Consider the following 19,829-nt stretch of genomic DNA (forward strand, 5'->3'; position numbering starts at 1 on the left):
CCTGGGATCACGCCCTGAGCTGAAGGTAGACGCTCAACCACTGAGCCACCCAGGTGTTCCTGCTGTCTCTGCATTAGTTCAGGCATGAATCTGTTACTGCAGAAGTCTGCCATGTAGTCTCCAGTTCATTTTATTCACCGCTACCATTTTAATTCTCTTAGTGAAGAGTTTTATTCAGCTCATTGCTCTTCCACAAACCAGTGGCTGCCCATTATTTATTGAATTAAGTATGCAAATAGTCCAGAATAGATGATTTGCTATTTTCTGCTTACGTTATCTTCCCCCTACTGGAACACCCATCTTCTTTCATAGTACCCTTCAAAGTACAAATATTCTCTGGATCTCTTTCTTCTTCTTCTTTTTTTTTTTTTTCTTTAAGATTCCATCTATTTATTCATGAGAGAGAGAGAGAGAGGCAGAGGGAGAAGCAGGCTCCATGCAGGTTGCCTGATGCGGGTCTCGATGCTGGGTCTCCAGGACCACACTCACACTCCGGGCGAAGTTGGCGCTAAACCGCTAAGCCACCGGGGCTGCCCTATTCCCTGGATTTCTTTTTTTTTTTTTTTAATTTTTTTATTTTTATTTATTTATGATAGTCACACAGAGAGAGAGAGAGAGAGAGGCAGAGACAAAGGCAGAGGGAGAAGCAGGCTCCATGCACCGGGAGCCCGACGTGGGATTCGATCCCGCGTCTCCAGGATCGCGCCCTGGGCCAAAGGCAGGCGCTAAACCGCTGCGCCACCCAGGGATCCCCCTATTCTCTGGATTTCTGAAGAGAAAACAGGGCTGAAGAATTAGGCATGAGAGTGTACACATTCTTTTTGTTATTTTTAAAAGATTTTATTTACTCATTTGACAGAGACAAAGAGCTCAAGCGCAAGTGGGGGGCCCCCAGGGAGAAGCAGATTCCTTGCAGGACTCTCGGATCATGACCTAAGCCTAAGGCAGACGCCTAACCGATTCTGTCACCCAGGCTCCCTCAGTGTACACTATCATTATGTACCTAGAAAGTGTAGAGATGTAAATCTTTCCTAATCCCTTAGCCAAAAGCCAATTTTTCCATAGTAATTAATGCACCTGTTAGGCCATTATCACTCTGATTTTTCCTGGAGTTAACTGTTAATGCTTCAATTTCTCTCACCAAGTAGGAACTTTTGGGAACAAAGATTCATCTCATGCAGTTATGAATCTTCTATGCACCTGACTCCAAGAGACAAAAAAATGCAGAAGGCAGTAAATGTTTGGGATTGGATTACCTAGTTTAAAGCGCTGGATGTCACAATTGGAGGGAGACTTAGAGGTCACCTTCTAACCAATCTTTGTAAATGGGGAAAATGAGACCCAGAAAGAATAGGACTTGTACCAGATCACTGATCGGGGACCAAAAGCCAGACATTCTGATTCCCAAATAGGTCTCATTATGAAGTCTTTGTGCGTCCTTTGGAGATTCTAGCCTCTCAGGTTCTCGCCTGGGCTGCTTCTCCAGCCTCTACGCCTTACCCTCTCAGTAGCCTCCCCCGCCCCTTTCCCTTTCTTTAGGTCAGCAAAGTCCATCCGCTCCAACTGCAGCGGTCCAGGCAACTAGAGTTGGGCAGTACGAGAGAGATTAGCTACGTCACCGTCGGCTCCTCCCATTGGCCCAAGGAGGGTGGAGCGCGACGCCATGACGTCAGACGCCCTAGGGGGCGGAGCGGTGAGGGGAAGGAGGAGGGAAGTAGGACTTCAACATGGCGGCTGTGGCACTGGCGGTGGCTACGGTGACGGCCTGGCCCGAGGCGGGCAGAGTTGGAGGTGGTGGCGTTCGCTCTCCCTAGGGGCCGTCAGGAGCTCAGCGGGGACCGAGCCTGGGAGGCCGTCCGACGCCAGCACCTTTCGGGTTCTGGGACATTAGCGGCAGCGGTGTTCAGGTGAGGGGGCCTCCCGCTGGGAGAAGTGGGAGAGGGGCGGAGTTGGGGGAGGGGACCGGTACCGGGAGACGGATGGGAGAGGATTCCCTGGGAGGAGGTTGGAGGCCGAGCGGGAAGAAAGGAGCTATAGTTGAGGGGGTGGGAGGCAGAAGGGGCCAGAGATCCGTGACTTGGGGAGGATTCTGGGAGAAAGGTCGGAGTGAGGGGACCAGAGTTGAAGGGGCGGAAGGCAGATGGGATGCGGGAAAAATGAGTTCGGATTAAGGGGACTAATACCTTACTGAAAGACAGGCGCGGTAGATGTGTATCTGGCTGGAGTGAGAGCTCGGTGGGAATTAGAGGATTTCGGGGAAATGGACCCAGGTTTTAGTAAAGAAGGCAAGTGATCGGGAGTTGAGGGTGAGTTGGGGAAGTGAGATGCAGATTTACTTCTCCGTGAGGCGTTGAGATTAGGGAGAATGGGAGGACACCGGAGCCAGGGTGAGGGGGTCTTTGGGGTGTCTTTGACGTTGTCTGACCTTCTCCAGTGTGTTTATCTTGCCTCTTTTGTTTATTTCTTGGGTGGGGACTTAGCCATGCAGCCCACCTGGGCCTCAGAAACAGTCCCAAATCTTTATTGTGGAACCTCAAGTTACTTTTCATTTATGTGATTTCTGTCAGGGATCTCTGACCTTTGGTTGTCTCCACACATACTTGTTTCCAGACTAGCCTCTTGAAAATGAAAATACATTTTATATCAAGCTGGAATAAAAATTTGTGTTTTTAAACACCAGAGAGTGGGATGCCTGGGTGGCTCAGTGGTTGAGCGTCTGCCTTTGGCTCAGGGTGTGATCCTGGATCCCAGGATCGAGTCCTACATCGGGCTCCCTGCATGGAGCCTGCTTCTCCCTCTGCCTATGTCTCTTTCTCAGTCTGTATCTCTCATGAATAAATAAATAAAATCTTTTTAAAAAGATAAAATAAACACCATAGAGTGTTAGAAAACCAGATTTCGTAATTTTGTTAACTATTAAATATTTTGTGTTCTAACCCTACTTATTATTGTTTTCTCTTTCCTAAGTTTTAGTTATTAGCATTTGGGAAATTGAATAGATAGGATGTTTCTCTTTGGAATTTTGTCACATTAGATGGGGGAAGACAGGGCGTTTAGTATTTAGTGATTGTTAGGTGGTTTTTTTTGTAATATTTTATTTATTCATGAGAGACAGAGCGGGGGTGGGGGGTGGGGGGGCAGAGACACAGGCAGAGGAAGAAGCAGGCTCCATGCATGGAGCCCGATGCAAGACTTGATTCCAGAATTCCGGGGTCACCACGTGGGCTGAAGGCAGATGCTCACCCACTGAGCCACCCAGGTGCCCTAGCTATCTAGTTCTTTATAGTTAATGTCCTAAACTTGTTAGACTGAAAGTTTATGTATTATTTTATAACAAAGAATATGAAATATTCAGAGCCTAAAAGAACTACATTTTCTGCATTAACCTATTAAGTGGAGTTTTATAAATTAAATTTTTATTTTTAATCTGTCTTATTCAGTCTTTGTTACCTGTTTTGTTTTGTTTTTTTTTTTTTTTTTTTTTAGATTTTATTTATTTATGAGAGACACAGAGAGAGAGAGAGGGGCAGAGACAGGCAGAGAGAGAAGCAGGCTCCATTCAGGGAGCCCAGATGTGGGACTCGATCCTGGGACTCCAGGATCACGCCCTCAACCACTGAGGCCCCCAGGCGTCTCTCTGTTACCTGTTTGTTCAACATTTATTGACTGCTGTCTGTTCCATTAAGAGTCATTCTAATTATGGAAAGGGGAAAATTAATGTTTCTCTAACTTACTAACTTGCTATCCCTCATTGGAAGGAAAAGTGTTACTTTAGAAATGAAGACAATGGAGGAAAATTAAACTGTGTGGGTATAAGAATTTCCTCAATTTTTCTTTGACTCAATGCTTCATCATGACATATTTTATGTGTATCTGAAATATTTTTAAAGTTACTTTTATTGAAATATTTTTTTATTTCTTAAAAATAATCTCTACAAGCAATATGGGGCTCGAACTCACAACCCCAAGATCATGCTCTCCTGACTCAGCCAGCTAGATGCCCCTGAAAAATTTTATTTTTTATTTTGATTTCCAAGACGACTGTAACAGTATCCTGATGTGATAATATTAATTAAGTCTGTAGACAGTTCTTATCAATAGCTGTTCACATTTCTTAGACTGGGCAATGTCACTTTATCTTGTGTGTCCGTCCTCCCTTCTTTCTTTCCTTCCTTCCTTTTAAAGATTTTATTCATGAGAGAGAGAGAGAGAGGGGCAGAGACATAGGCAGAGGGAGAGGGAGAAACAGGCTCCAAGCAGGAAGGCTGATGTGGGACTTGATCCTGGGACTCCATAGGGGAGAGCAGTAGAGGGAGAGGGAGAAGCAGAAGCGGACTCCCCGCTTAGCAGGGAACTCGATGCAGGGCTCCATTCCAGGACCCTGGGATCACAACCTGAGCTGAAGGCAGATGCTTAACTGACTAGCCACCCAGGTGCCCCTGTTTTGAAGTTTTTAACATGGAGATGATTTCTTTTTTTTTTTTTAAGACTATTTATTCATGAGAGACACACAGAAAGAGAGAGACAGACACACAAGGCAGAGGAAGAAGCAGGCTGCATTCAGGGAGCCTGATGTGGGGCTCTATCCTGGGACTCCAGGATCACACCTTGAGCCAAAGGCAGATGCTCAACCGCTGAGCCACCCAGGTGTCCCAACATGGAGATTATTTTGGGTGTAAACTTTTTTTTCTACAAGCAAACCAACCTCCCCCCCAAAAAAAACCCCCAGTACCATAAACTCATTATTAATCAGGTGATTTTCTTTAGACAGGCTTTTTCAAGAAATGCAAAAGTTAGTATGTGGTACCTTAAATATTAAATAGCTTTTTCTGGGTACTTGGGTGGCTCAGTTGGTTAAGCAGCTGACTCCATTTTGACTCAGGACATAATCTCAGGGTGGTGTGATTGAGCCTTGCATGGGGCTCCAGCTTAAGTCTCCCCCTTAAAAAAAAAAAAAAAAGATTTTTCTTAGAATCAAAAAAACCTTGAATTTTAGAAATCAACTGAGTTTAGATTTTGGCATAGCTTGGGCAACCCTGCTTCTATATCATAAAGATTAAGTGAAAATCTGTCGTCTTTTCCAGAATTTAATTTAGGAAAGCCTTTCTGGTAGAGGAAGAAGTAGGGTATTCTTCTTCTAAACTGTACTGGACAATTTTGTAATATTGGAAATAACTTGAATTAAGAGTAATATTTTCCTATGAATTGAGAGTTGTAATTTTATGCTTTAAAAATTTGAGGTGAAAAAAAAAATAAAAATTTGAGGTGAGGGACGCCTGGGTGACTCAGCGGTTGGGCATGTGCTTTTGGCTCAGGGCGTGATCCGGGAGTCCCAGGATCGAGTCTCACATCAAGTTCCCTGCATGGAGCCTGCTTCTCCATCTGCCTATGTCTCTGCCTCTCTTTCTCTGTGTCTCTCATGAATAAATAAATCAAATATTAAAACAAATAAAAAATAATTTTAGGTGAGAGTAGCAAGATTTTCAAAGGGAAAGGTGCTAAAACTGGACTTATGCTAATGAGGTGGGGCATTGTTAAGCACTTTACATAATCTCTTCATCTTTGCAATGTGATTAGGTAGGCAGGTTGTGATACACATGCTTTTTACCTGTTGAGGAAATTGAGGATCAGTGAAGTTGAGTAATTTAAGGTTACAGATCTAAAACGGTAGAGTCTAAATTTGGACTTGAATTTGTTAAACTTCAGTGATCAAACTATAACTGTTGCACTTTTGTCCCTCTTAGGTAGTCACAGGGTCATTCCAATTCCTAGCAAATGAATTTAAGGTATAACCACTATTTTAAAAATAATGCCTTTTTAAACTACATGTTCTCTTTGTAATAGTGTAACTGGAATGATAAATAGTTCATTAAAATTGTAGTCAAGATGTCATTAGTATTCTAGGAGGAAATGAATACCTGAATATTTTGTACTTAACAAAATAAACTGGATAAACTGGATAAGAGACTAAAAGTTTTCTTATTTGTATTGCTGAGTCAGGTCGGATTCAGTTCTTTAAGGACCCAAATTTGTATTTGGCAGTAGTCTGCATGTGTCTCATAATTCTGAATTGGTCATTATCAGTTGCTTAATTGCTTACCAAACACTTCTAGTGGTTGAGTCACTGAATTGGCTTATGGTAATTGTGCATCTTGTGGTTACTGAGTCAAGAGCCAGCAGTATGTGTTTTGGTTTCCTCACTTCCTCCACAACACTTGATATTGTCAGACTTTTAATTTTTTTTTCTAAATCTAGTGGGCTTGAAATGGTATCTATTTTGTTTTATTAGCATTTCCTTAAGTTGAGCATCTTTTCGTATGTTCATTGGTTATTTGTGCTTCTTTGGTGAAGTGTATATTCAGGTTCTTTGCCTATTTTGAGTTTCTCCTTTTTTGATTGACTTTTAAGACATTTTTATGTATAATTTTGTATACTAATTTGTTAACTAATAGGCTACAAATATCTGCTCTCGATTTGTGACTTCATCTCTTCATAGTCTTTTGGTGAGAAAAGTTCATCAATTTTTTAAAGATTTTATTTATTTATTTGAGAGAGAGAAAGCGCGCACGCATGCAGGAGCAAGGGAAGGGGCAAAGGAAGAGGGAGAAGCAGACTGCTCACTGAGCAGGAAGCCTGACAAAGGCCTCAATCCCAGGACCCTGGGTCTATGACCTGAGCCGAAGGCACATGCTTAACTGACTGAGTCATCCAGGCACCTTGAAAAGTTCATAATTTTAATGAATTGAAATTTTCGTTTTTTTATGGTTTATGCTTTTTCTGTCATTTAGGAAACCCTTCTCTGCTAGGCATACTTAAAAAAAATTATTTAAGATTTATTTACTTTAGAGAGAAAGAGTTCGGGGCGGGGGGCAGTGGGAGAAGGGGGAGAGAGAATCCCAAGCAGACTCCTGAGTGCAGAGCCTGATGTGGGGTTGATCCCACGACCCCGAGATGATGACCTGAGTTGAAATCCAGTTGGATGCCTGGATCCAGCCAACTAACCGAGCCACCCAGGCACCCCAAGTTTTTTTTAACTGTTTTAAGTAACCTCTACCCTCAAAGTGGGGCTCAAACTCAGGATCCTGAGATCAATAGTTGCATGTTCTACTGACTGAACCATCCAGGCACCCCAAGGCCTGAAGTATTCTAAAGCTAATCTTGGGACCCCTGGGTGGCTCAGTGGTGGAGGGTCTGCCTTTGGCTCAGGTTGTGATCCTGGGATCCGGATTGAGTCCCACAGTGGGCTCCTTGCGGGGAGCCTGCTTCTCCCTCGGCCTATGTCTCTGCCTACCCCCCTCCCCCATGTCTCACATGAATGAATAAATAAAGTCTTAAAAAAAATAAAGCAAATCTCAAACTTTCCTGTGAATACATTATGAACCTCTGATAAGGTTTTTTTTGCTTTTAAAACATAGCCACCCACCATGCTATTATCACATCGAAAAGTTATTAGTAATTCTTTATAATCTAATGCTATCCATATTAAAATTTCTCTTGTCTTAAAAGTGTCACTTTAGGGGCATTGGGTAGCACAGTTGATTAAGTGTCTGACTTTTGGTTTTGGCTCAGGTTATCTAAGGGTCATCGGATTGAGCTCCAAGTTAGGCTCTGTGTTCAGTGCAGTCTGCTTAAAATTCTCTGTCTCTCTTGTCCCTCCCACTCATGCTTTCACACATGCTCTGTCTCTCTCAAATCTTAAAAGTGTCATTTTAAAAGCGATTTGCTCCATTCACAGTTCAAATAAGGTCCATAGGGATCCCCGGGTGGCTCAGGGGTTTAGCACCTGCCTTCGGCCTGGGGCGTGATCCTGGAGTCCTGGGATAGAGTCCCACATTGGGCTCCCTGCATGGAGCCTGCTTTTCCTTCTGCCTGTGTCTCTGCCTGTCTCTCTCTCTCCGTATCTCTCATGAATAAATAAAATCTTTAAAAAAACAAATAAGGTCCATATTTATCACTTTCTTTTTTTTAAAGGTTTTATTTATCCACTCATGAGAGAGACACAGAGGGAGAGAGAGGCAGAGACACAGGCAGAGGGAGAAGCAGGCTCCATGCAGGGAGCCCGATGTGGGACTCGATCCAGGGTCTCCAGGATCATGCCCCGGGCTGCAGGCGGCGCTAAACCGCTGCGCCACCGGGGCTGCCCCATATTTATCACTTATTTGGCTTTCATGTCTAAGACATTTAATTACATGATAATTACCCCTTTTTCGTGTGATTGATTCATTGAAGAAACCAGGGCATTTCTCATGTAGGTATGCTGTGTTCAGTATCTGTGCATTCTTGTGGGTTTTATTTATTTATTTTTACTTCTCTCTTCTGTAAACTAATGGTTAGAAGTTTGATTTAATTCATGTTTTTTATTTTTATTTTTTGATGGTGGGGGGAACAGTTACCACACAAATGGTGTTCTGTACTTCCTTTTGTATCACACTGGGAGATATATAATGAATGGTTGCCCCACTTTTAGTGATTCTAGTTGTGTTTAGACGGTGTCAGCCTGATCCTTCTTTTATAATATTCCCCGTTAATCTTGACCTAATTGTTTATTTTTTTAAAAAATTTTATTTATTTATTCATGAGAGACACACAGAGAGAGAGAGAGGTAGAGACGAAGGCAGAGGGAGAAGCATGCTGCATGCAGGGAGCTTGATATGGGACTCGATCCTGGAACTGTGGGATCATGCCCGGAGCCAAAGGCAGATGCTCAACCACTGAGCCACCCAGGCATCTTGTCCTAATAGTTTAGTATCCACTGATGATACTTGAATCAGTTAATTAGTTAGTAAGTTGTCAAATTACTAACTTAATTAGTAAGTTGTCAAATTGTATCATCATGCTATTTCTGTTATATTTATGTTTTTGAGGTACTATTCTCGTCTAAAGAGCTTTCTGTCAGCAGCAGGCTTATGCTGAAGTGTAGTTCCTATTGAAAAGAGTGGATGAATACGCTTAACTATGAGGACCACTGAGTATAGAATTGTTGAATCACTATATGGTATACCTGAAGCTGCTATAAACACTATGTTAACTATACTGGAATTAAAATAAAAAACAATAAAAAAGGAAAGGAGAATGAATGCTTCATTCTTTTAATTAACCAATTTCAGAGTAGAGTTAGTATAACAGTCATCTCTTCTGGTAACAGGTTTGTTTGTTCGTTTTTAAAGTATCCACACCTAGTGTGGAGCCCAGCGTGGGGCTTGAACTCATGACTCTGAGATAAAGACCTGCGTTGAGATTATGAGTTGGACACTTAACTGACTGAGCCACTTAGGTGCCCCCCCTCCCTTCTTTCTAATTTTTTATTTTATTTTATTTTATTTATGATAGGCACACAGTGAGAGAGAGAGAGGCAGAGACACAGGCAGAGGGAGAAGCAGGCTCCATGCACCGGAAGCCCGACGTGGGATTCGATCCCGGGTCTCCAGGATCACGCCCTGGGCCAAAGGCAGGCGCTAAACCGCTGCGCCACCCAGGGATTCCCCCCCCCCTCCCTTTTTTGACTGTTGGTTTCCTTTAAAGATTTTGTTTATTAGAGAGAGATGAGCATGAGTTGTGGGGCAGGGGCAGAGGGAGAAGCAAACTCCTCACTGAGCAGGGAACCTGACATGGGCCTGGATCACAGGACCCTGAGATCATGACCTGAGCCAAAGGCAGATGACCAACTGTCTGGGCCACCCAGGTGCCCCAGCTGTTGGTTTTCTAAGGATCTTTTCTTTGAGTATTATCATAAACTTGTGAATTTATACCATGTGTTTGAAACCTTATAGTCATTTTTTAAGATTTTAAGTAATCTTTAAAAAAGAAAGATTTTTAAGTAATCTGTATACCCGGGGCTTGAACTTGCAACCTTGAGATCAAGAGTCACATGCTCTATCTATAGTCATTCTTTTTGATCTACAAGTTTCATTTTTGATCAAGTTGGTAGGTATTTGGCAGGAACTAAAAATATATATTTTTAAGTTTTATTTAAGTCATCTCTGCACTTAACATGGGCTTTGAACTCACAACCCCAAGATTAGGAGTCACATGCTCTTCCAAATTGATCCAACCAAGTGTTCTATGAGCTTTAAATCTTTGAAAGATTTCTTTCATATACAACAAATGGCCCGGGTTAATCTTATAAATTCTTCCTGTACATCTGAAAATGACCATTTCTCCAATAATTTTTTTTTTTAAGATTTATTTATTCATGAGAGAGAGACACACACACACACAGAGGCAGAGACGCAGGCAGAGGGAGAAGCAGGCTCCATGTAGGGAGCCTGATGGGGGACTCAGTCCTGGGACTCCAGGGTCATGCCCTGGGCCGAAGGCAGGTGCTAAACCGCTGAGCCACACAGGGATCCATTCTCCAAGAATGAATGCAGAACTAATATCAAGAGCTCAGAATGTGGGTGCCAGGGATGCTCATCAATACTGTCTTTGCTTCAACAAACCTTTTTTTTTTTTTTTTTAAAGATTTTATTTATTTATTTATTCATGAGAGACAGGGAGAGAGGGGCAGAGACACAGGCAGAGGGAGAAGCAGGCCCCACACAGGAAGCCCGATGCAGGACTCGATCCCGAGACTCCAGGATCGTGCCCTGGGTCGAAGGCAGGTGCTAAACCACTGAGCCACCCAGGGATCCCCCAACAAACATTTTTATATTAAAAATTTTTTTTTAAAAATATTTTATTTTTTAAGATTTTATTTACTTATTCATGACACACACACAGGCAGAGACACAGGCAGAGGGAGAAGCAGGCTCCATGCAAGGAGCCTGACGTGGGACTCGATCCCGGGTCTCCAGGCTCATGCCCTGGGCTGAAGGTGATGCTAAATTGCTGAGCCACTCGGGCTGCCCGAGAATCACAAGTTCATAGTGATTTTTATAGTTTAGTTTTAAGAACTATGGGGTTTTTATTTCTTTAATATCATACTTGTCTTTTTTCTCTCTTACGTAAAGTCTTGGTTCCTTACAATATAAACATAATTATTTACCATATTGGACATAGAATAAAATGGTTTTAAAATAGTAATACTGATACTATTGCTAACAAAAAAATTAAAATTTTTATAGTTCTTAATATTTGGAACATACTATACAATTATGCAGTTAGAATACCAAGTTCTGAAAGTCAACTTGAAATAATATTCTGTGTGTGATCTTTAATTTTATGTATAGTTAGGTTTATTTGTTTCAACTTGTAATCATTTAGGAATCTAAAAAGTTAAATTTTATTGTTTGGAATATGTAATATATAGTTTACTTTGAAAACTCAGGATGTGGAGATACGTAAAAAGGAAAAGTAAAAATTGCTTGTAACCCACCCACCATTCGAAATATCCATTATTGGAGTGCCTGGGTGGCTCAGTGGTTGAGCATCTACTATTGGCTCAAAGTATGAACCTGGGGTCCTGGGATGGAGTCCCCACATCAGGCTCCCCATAGGGAGCCTGGTTCTCCCTTTGCCTGTGTCTCTGCCTCTCTCTTTGTGTTTCTCATGAATAAATTAATAAAGTCTTTTTTTTTTTTTAATTTTATCGATTTATTCATGAGATACAGAGAGGGAGAGGCAGAGACACGGGCAGAGGGAGAAGCAGGCTCTACTCAAGGAGCCTGAAGTGGGACTCCATCCCCGGACTCTGGGATCATGCTCTGAGCCAAAGGTAGATGCTCAACCGCTGAGCCACCCAGGCGTCATGATCTATTTGTCTTTATGCCAACATCACACTTCTTGACTACTGTAGTTGTATAATAAATTTAGAAATCAGAAAGTTTTTCAAAGTTGTTTTGGCTGTTTAGGTCCTTTTCATTTGTGTATGAATTTTACAATTAGGTTTTCAAAATATCTACAAAAACCCTGCTAGTATTTTGTTTGGGATTATATTGAATCAGTAGGTTAAATTGGGGAGAATTGATAATATTAACAGTATTGGGTGTTAAAATTTATGAACATGGTTTCTCTCTCCATTTATTTTGGTCTTTGCTGTAGACTGAAAGTTTATGTATCTCCCAAATTCATATGTTGAAATCTATCTCCAGTGTGATAGGATTTGAAGGTCAGGCCTTTGGAAGGTAATTAGGTTATGAAGGAGGAACCATTATGACTAGGATTAATGTCCTTATGAAAGAGGCCTCAGAGAACTCCCTTGTCCCTTTTTACGGCCGTGTGAGGTTATAGCGAAAAGACAGCTGTCAGTGAGCCAGGAAGCAGGCTCTAATTGGATGCCATATCTGCTGGTTCCTTGATCTTGGACTTCCCTACCTTCCAGAACTGTGAGAAATACATTTCTACGGTTGATAAGCCATTTAAGTCTGCAGTATTTTGTTGTAGCAGCCCCAACAGACTAAGGTGGTCTCATATTTCTCTCAGCAGGGTTTTGTAATTTTTATTGTGCAGGTCTTGTACATTTTTTGTCAGATATATTCCTGACTGTTTCATACTTCTTGGTACTTTTGTAAATGGTGGTTTTTAAATATTTAATTTCTCTCTCTCTCTCTCTCTCTCTCTTTTTTTTTTTTTTTTTTTTTTTTAAAGAGAGGCTGTGTGCTTGTGAATAGGAAGAGGGGCAGAGGGAGAGGGAGAGAGGGAATCTTCCCATCCAAGTACTAACCAGGCCCGACCCTGCTTAGCTTCCGAGATCAGACGAGATCGGGCGCGTTCAGGGTGGTATGGCCGTAGACAGAGAGAGAGGGAATCTTAAGCAGCTTCATGCCCAGGGTGGAGCCCAACGTTGGGCTTGATCTCACAACTCTGAGATCATGACCTGAGCCAGAATTAAGAGTCAGTGCTTAACCAACTGAGCTGCCCAGGCACCCCTAAAATTTTAATTTCTGAATGTTCACTGCTAGTATATAAAAATGCAATTGATTATTCTGTGTTGATCTTATAGCCTCCAACCTTGCTCAACTATTGTATTAGTCTTGTACTTTTTTTATAGACTCCACCAGATTTTCTATAGACCATGTTGTCTATGAATACAGACAGGTTGTACATGTTTTTTTCCCAACTGGATGCCTTTTACTTAATTTTCTTACTACACTGGCTAGAACCTCTAATACAATGTTGAATAAATGTGATAAAAGTGGACACCCTTGCCTTATTCCTGAACTTAAGTAGAATGTCTTTTTTTTTTTTTAATTTTTATTTATTTATGATAGTCACACACAGAGAGAGAGAGAGAGGCAGAGACACAGGCAGAGGGAGAAGCAGGCTCCATGCACCGGGAGCCCGATGTGGGATTTGATCCTGGGTCTCCAGGATCGCGCCCTGGGCCAAAGGCAGGCGCTAAACCGCTGCGCCACCCAGGGATCCCATGTCTTTTAACATTAGGTATGATGTGAACTGTAGGTTTTTTTTTTTAATAGATGGCCTTTATCGATTGAGGAAGTTTCCTTCTATTCTTAGCTTGCTGAGACTTTTTTTGGGAATGGGTATTAGATTTTGTTAGTTTTGTTCTTTGTGTGTTCATTGAGATCGTATAATTTTTCTCTTTTGAAAAAAAATTAAAAAATTTTTCTCTTTTGTTTGTTAATATGGTGGATTACATTGCTTTTTTTTTTTTTTTTTTTTTTTTAAGATATATTTAGCCAGGGATCCCTGGGTGGCCCAGCGGTTTGGCACCTGCCTTTGGCCCAGGGCGCCATCCTGGAGACCCGGGATCGAGTCCTGCGTCAGGCTCCCGGCATGGAGCCTGCTTCTCCCTCTGCCTGTGTCTCTGCTTCTCTCTGTCTATCATGAATAAATAAAAAAAGATATATTTAACCAATCTTGTGTTTCTCGGAAAAACCGCACTTCATCATGATATATTATACTTTTTACATATTGTTGGGTTTGAGTTGCTTAAATTTTGTTGAATTTCTGCATTTATGTTCATGAGGGATATTCTGTAATTTTCTTGTAATATCTTTGGCTGTTTTGGTATCAAGGTAATGTTTCTTTAATGTTTCTATAGAATGAGTTGGGAAGTATTCCCTCCACTTCAATATTCTGGAAGAGTTTGTATAGAATTAGTGTTGTTTCTTCCTTAGGTGTTTCGAAGATTTCACCAGTAAAGCAGTCTGGGTCCTGAGTTTCCTTTTTCTTTTTCTTTTTTTTCCTAAGATTTTATTCATTCATGAGAGACACACACACAGAGAGAGGCAGAGACATAGGCAGAGGGAGAAGCAGGCTCCATGCACCGGGAGCCCGACGTGGGATTTGATCCCAGGTCTCCAGGATCGCGCCCTGAGCCAAAGGCAGGCGCTAAACCACTGCGCCACCCAGGGATCCCGAGAGAAAAAATCTTAAGCAGATTCCATGCTCAGTGTGGAGCCACACATGGGGCTTCATCTCATGACCATGAGACCATGACCTGAGCCGAAATCAGGAGTTGGACACTTAACCTACTGAGCCATCTAGGTGCCCCTAGAAATTGGTTACTTAAAAAAAAAAAAAAAAAAAAAAAAAAAAGAGGGACACCTGGGTGGCTCAGTGGTTGAGTGTCTGTCTGCCTTCAGCTCTGGTCATGGTCCCGGGATCCTGGGATTGGGTCCTACATCAGGGTTCCCTGCAGGGAGCCTGCTTCTCCTTCTGCCTAAGTCTTTTTTTTTTTTTTTTTTAAATTTTTAAAAAAAATTTATTTATGATAGTCACAGAGAGAGAGATAGAGAGAGAGAGAGGCAGAGACACAGGCAGAGGGAGAAGCAGGCTCCATGCACCAGGAGCCCGACGTGGGATTCGATCCTGGGTCTCCAGGATCGCGCCCTGGGCCGAAGGCAGGCGCCAAACCGCTGCACCGCCAGGGATCCCTCCTTCTGCCTAAGTCTCTACTTCTATCTCTCATGAATAAATAAGTAAAATCTTTAAAAAAAAAAAAAAAAGGAAATTGGTTTATTTCAGCTAAATTGCCAGACTTGGCATAAAATTGTTTTTTGTTTTTATAAAATTGTTTTGATGTGGTACTGTTTTAATATTTGTAAGATCTGTACTATCTTTCATTTCTGATAACAATAGGTTTTTTTTTTTTTTTCTTCTAGTGAGCCTTGCCTAGGGGGTTTATCAATGTAATTAACCTTTTTAAACAATCACCTTTTGGAGTACCTGGGTAGTTGGTTAAATGTCTGCCTTCAGCTCAGGTCATGATCCCAGGGTGCTAGGATCGAATCCTGCATTGGGCTCTCTGGTCAGCAGGGAGTCCTCTTCTCCCTCTTTCCCCTCCCCACACTGGTGCTCTCTTTCTCGCTCTCAGATAAATAAAATCTTAAAAAAAAATCACTGTTTGGTTTTATTTCTCTCTTGTTTTTTAATTATTATTTTTAAATATTTTATCCATTTGAGAGAGAGTATGAGTCTGGGGAGGGACACAGGGACAAGCAGTCCCCCAACTGAGTGCAGAGCCTGACTGAGGCTCCATCCCAGGACCCCTGAGATCATGAGCCAAAGCCAGACCCCCAGCCAACTGAGCCACCCAGGTACCCCTTCTTACTTATTATTTAGAAAAGAATTGATGCTTTGTTATTTGAAGTCAGTAGTGGCCTGATTTTTAAGGTGGGGCTGGCCAGCTGTGGCTTTGTTGTGCTACAGACAGGTTTCCAAACTGCCTGTGTTGCTTACAGTGCCAATATTTCAGTTTCCTGAAAATACTGTACAGTACTTAACATATTAGGTAAGTTAATTTGCTTGTGCATAGTTGGGTAATTTGTGCATTGTATTATAGAGTTCATAAAATTGTTTTGGGACTCTTTCCGCCATCGCTCTGAGCCACCACAATGGTGCGCATGAACGTCCTGGCAGATGCTCTCAAGAGCATCAACAATGCTGAAAAGAGAGGCAAGCACCAGGTTCTTATCAGGCCATGCTCCAAAGTCATCGTCCGATTTCTCACTGTGATGATGAAGTATGGTTACATTGGCGAATTTGAAATCATTGATGATCACAGAGCTGGGAAAATTGTTGTGAACCTCACAGGCAGGTTAAACAAGTGTGGAGTGATCAGCCCCAGATTTGATGTACAACCAAAAGATCTAGAAGAATGGCAGAATAACCTGCTCCCATACCGCCAGTTTGGTTTCATTGTACTGACAACCTCAGCTGGCATCATGGACCACGAAGAAGCAAGACGAAAACACACAGGAGGGAAAATCCTGGGATTCTTTTTCTTTTTTTTTTTATTTATTTTTATTTTTTTTTTTATTTTAATTTTTATTTATTTATGATAGTCACAGAGAGAGAGAGAGAGAGGCAGAGACATAGGCAGAGGGAGAAGCAGGCTCCATGCACCGGGAGCCTGATGTGGGATTCGATCCCGGGTCTCCAGGATCGCGCCCTGGGCCAAAGGCAGGCGCCAAACCGCTGCGCCACCCAGGGATCCCTGGGATTCTTTTTCTAGGGATGTAATTCATACGTGCAAATAAAATGCCTCAATGGAAAAAAAATTGTTTTGGGAGATGAGAGATTATAAGATTTATACTTATATTTATATTGGAAGTAATTCTGTATTATATATGTTCCATGTGTTAAACTTTTTATATTTGAAATTTCTTAAACATTTTGACAAAAGTTTTTGCTTCTGTGGTGGAGCAAACCAATAAATTATATTTATGGTAATTCCAGTTGGTAATTCTAGTTAGACACTGGGATATATTATTTTTTGGGGGGGATATATTATTTTTAAATAACTTTGTTCCAGTGACCTGGTATGATTTGTATCTTTGTTCAACATGGTTGTGAAAAGGTAGTATCTATGTTTTATAAAACAGACATAGTCTACTATGTTGAAGTTTTTGTAGTGTGCTGTGATTTTTTTTTCTTTCTTTTAGTCCAAAATACTGTACACTAGTATCCTCATTCTTTTTAAAACTTTTTTGAACTTCATGTGATGGTGAGAGAAGAGACTTAGTGGAATATTTTCTTATTCTATGGTGGATGGTAGAGTTTTGATTATTTTCCAGGAGAGTTATGAAAGATTTAGTATATTAGTATGTTGAAATTAAATCTTATGTGTTTATAGAGGCTTTTCTTTGATTGCCAAGGATTCATAATTATGTCAGCATAAAGATGTATGGATTTCTTACTATAGGTCATGGGCTTATGGTACCACCTTTTTTTGTTCCTTAGAGTAAGTATAAGCCATTGAAATGTGGAAGTACTCTTATTAAAATAAGATTTAGGAAGGTGACGAGGTGCTAGTAAACCTAGGGAGTAACTGTTGTCGTATTATTAATCTTTATTATAACCCTTTTTAGATTCATTCCATTGTATCATTTAATGTAATTTCTTATATTGTTAATCTTTTTATTGGTAAGAAGAATATATTTTTTCCCCAAGATTTATTTAATTGCTTGAGAGAGAGAGAGTGAGCATGAGCAGGAGGGGGGTGGATGGGCAGAGAGAGAGGGAGAAGCAGTCTCCTCACAGAGTAGGGAGCTCAACATGGGCTTGATCCCAGCACCCCAGGATCATGACCTGAGCTGAAGATAGACACAACTGAACCAATTGAGCCATCCAGGCACCCTTGAGTTTTGTTATCAGAGGTAAATTTTGACTCATTTTGATAGATGCTTACCTAATAGATACCTAAAGCAACTGAGATTAATTAAAAGATCTGTGTGCTTTTTGTGTCTTTTTATTATAAATTATTTCATATTAGGGTTTTTCTTTTTTTAACTTTTTAAAAGGTTTTATTTATTTATTCATGAGACACACACACACACACACACACACACATAGAGAGAGAGAGGCAGAGACACAGACAGAGGGAGAAGCAGACTCCATGCAGGAAGCCTGATATGGGACTCGATCCCGGAACTCTGGGATCATGCCCTGAGCCAAAGGCAGATGCTCAACCACTGAGCCACCCAGGTGTGCCCCCCCCCTTTTTTTCATATTAGGGTTTTTCAGTTGTAAAATACAGAAGCAAGATTCTTTTGTGTTCAGTAGTCCTCCCTAATCTGCAAGGGTTATATTCTAAGACTCCCAGTGGATGCCTGAAACTTTGGATTGTAGTGAATCCTGTGTATCTGTATACATACAGATAATATGATACTTATATTATCCAATACTTATAATAGTTCAATTTATAACTTTTTGACTTTATGATACGAAAGCAGTATGCATTCAGTAGAAACTGTACTTTGAATTTTGATCTTTTCCCAGGCTAGCTGTATGTGATATGATACTCTTATGATGCTGGGCAGTAGTAGTAACCAGTGGAAGCTCTCAGTCATGTGACCATGAGGGTAAATAGCTGATACCTTATAACCAATTTGTACCTATACAGCTGATTTTTACTTTCAGTATAGTATTCAATAAATTACATGAAATATTCAACACTTTATTATAAAATAGACTTTGTTATATTATTTTGCCCATATGTAAGCTAATGTAAGTATTCTGAGCACATTTAAGGTAGTCTAGGCTAAGCTATGGTGTTCAGTAGTTTAGGTATATTAAATGTGTTTTTGACATAAGATTTAAAAAAGAAAGATTTTTTTCAATTTATGGTAGGTTTATTGAGATGTAACTTCATCATAAGTTGAGGAAGTTCTGTACTATATTTTTTCCTGTACATATGAACATATGATCAGTTTTGTTTATTTTTAAATATTTAAAAATATATATTTTTTAAATATTTCATTTATTCATGAGAGACACATAGAGAGAGAGAGGCAGAGACACACAGGCAGAGGGAGAAGCAGGCTCCTTGCAGAGAGCCTGATGCAAGACTCGATCCCGGGTCTGCAGGAATAGGCCCCGGGCTGAAGGCGGTGCTAAACTGCTGAGCCACCCAGGCTACCCAATATTTAAAAAGATTTTATTTGTATTTTAGAGAGAGGGGGAGAGTGCACACATGAGAGTGGAGGGAGGAACAGAGAGAGAGGGAGATAGATAATCTTAAGCAGACTCTGTGGGCAGCATAGAGCCTCAGCTGAAATCAATTGAGTCAACCCCTTAACTGACTGAGCCACTCAGGCTCCCCTCAGTTTTGCTTTTTTTTTTAATTTTATTTTATTATTTTATTTTATTTAAGATTTTATTCATTTATTCATGAGAGACACAGAGAGGCAAAGACATAGGCAGAGGGAGAAGCAGGCTCCCTGCAGGGAGCCCGATGCAAGACTCCATCCTGGTAGTCCAGGATCACACCGTAAGGCAAAGGCAGACGCTCAACCACTGAACCACCCAGGCATCCCACCTCAGTTCTTTAAATTGTGAATTAACATTGGGGGAACAGTAATTTCAAGAAGTAACTGAACCAAAAATGTCATATCCTCCCCAGCTTTTTAAAAAATCACATCATAGTTTATGCCAGAATATAAGAGAGGGGCGTCTGGGTGGCTCAATTGGTTAAGCGTCTGCTTTTGGCTCAGGTCATGATCTCAGCGTCCTGGAATTGAGCCACACATTGGGCTTTCTGCTCAGTGAGGAATCTGCTTCTCCCTCTGTGCACACTCTCTCTCTCAAATAAATATAATCTTAAAAAAAGAGTCTATAAGAGAGAAAAGAGCATCCTAGACAGTTAAAAATATGAGTTCTAGCCTTAATTCTTCCATCAATTTGGGATGGTTTAGAGCCTTCAAAACCTTTGGGGGGAAAAAAATTCAGGACTGCTTCTATAAAATGAGAAGCCTGGAACAAATCATCTCTGACAACTTTTTTCAGAATTAAGGGTCTGGATATATTCTTTTATAACTGTAGACTTGTGGCTTTTATGTTCTCATGTAAGAAAAATACCAGAAGACTTCCTTCATATTCTTAGTTTTGAGAGCACATAAACACATGTAATCACTTGTTGAATCTATGACTCAGTAAATACACACAGTCCACACCCACTTTTTAAAAAAGAAAATGCTTACTATTTA

The 19,829-nt window shown here is 41.1% G+C and overlaps 2 protein-coding genes across 5 annotated transcripts in view; both read left to right on the top strand.

Moving 5' to 3' along the window:
• UBAP1 (ubiquitin associated protein 1) overlaps positions 1-19,829 on the top strand; it is an 85,120-nt gene that overhangs the window by 27,409 nt on the left and 37,882 nt on the right. The window contains exon 1 of one of the 4 annotated variants that reach the window (XM_025432388.3): positions 1,766-1,907. The exons of 2 other annotated variants lie outside the window; for them this stretch is intronic. The gene's annotated coding sequence lies outside the window, so the exon portion shown is untranslated. Of the gene's footprint in view, positions 1-1,765; positions 1,908-19,829 lie in introns of those variants that run through there. One more of the 4 variants, XM_025432389.3, reaches the window with a different exon arrangement.
• On the top strand, positions 15,697-18,823 carry LOC112649877 (40S ribosomal protein S15a-like). The gene has a single exon (XM_049091873.1). It carries the CDS (start codon positions 15,738-15,740, stop codon positions 16,182-16,184), a length of 447 nt encoding a protein of 148 aa, XP_048947830.1. The 5' UTR covers positions 15,697-15,737; the 3' UTR covers positions 16,185-18,823.

Source organism: Canis lupus, chromosome 11 (genome assembly GCF_003254725.2).
Source record: "Canis lupus dingo isolate Sandy chromosome 11, ASM325472v2, whole genome shotgun sequence".
Lineage (NCBI taxonomy): Eukaryota > Metazoa > Chordata > Mammalia > Carnivora > Canidae > Canis > Canis lupus.

Bases quoted from the DNA above. Each gene is read 5' to 3' on its own strand.
- LOC112649877 (XM_049091873.1), top strand. From the start codon at position 15,738: ATGGTGCGCATGAACGTCCTGGCAGATGCTCTCAAGAGCATCAACAAT.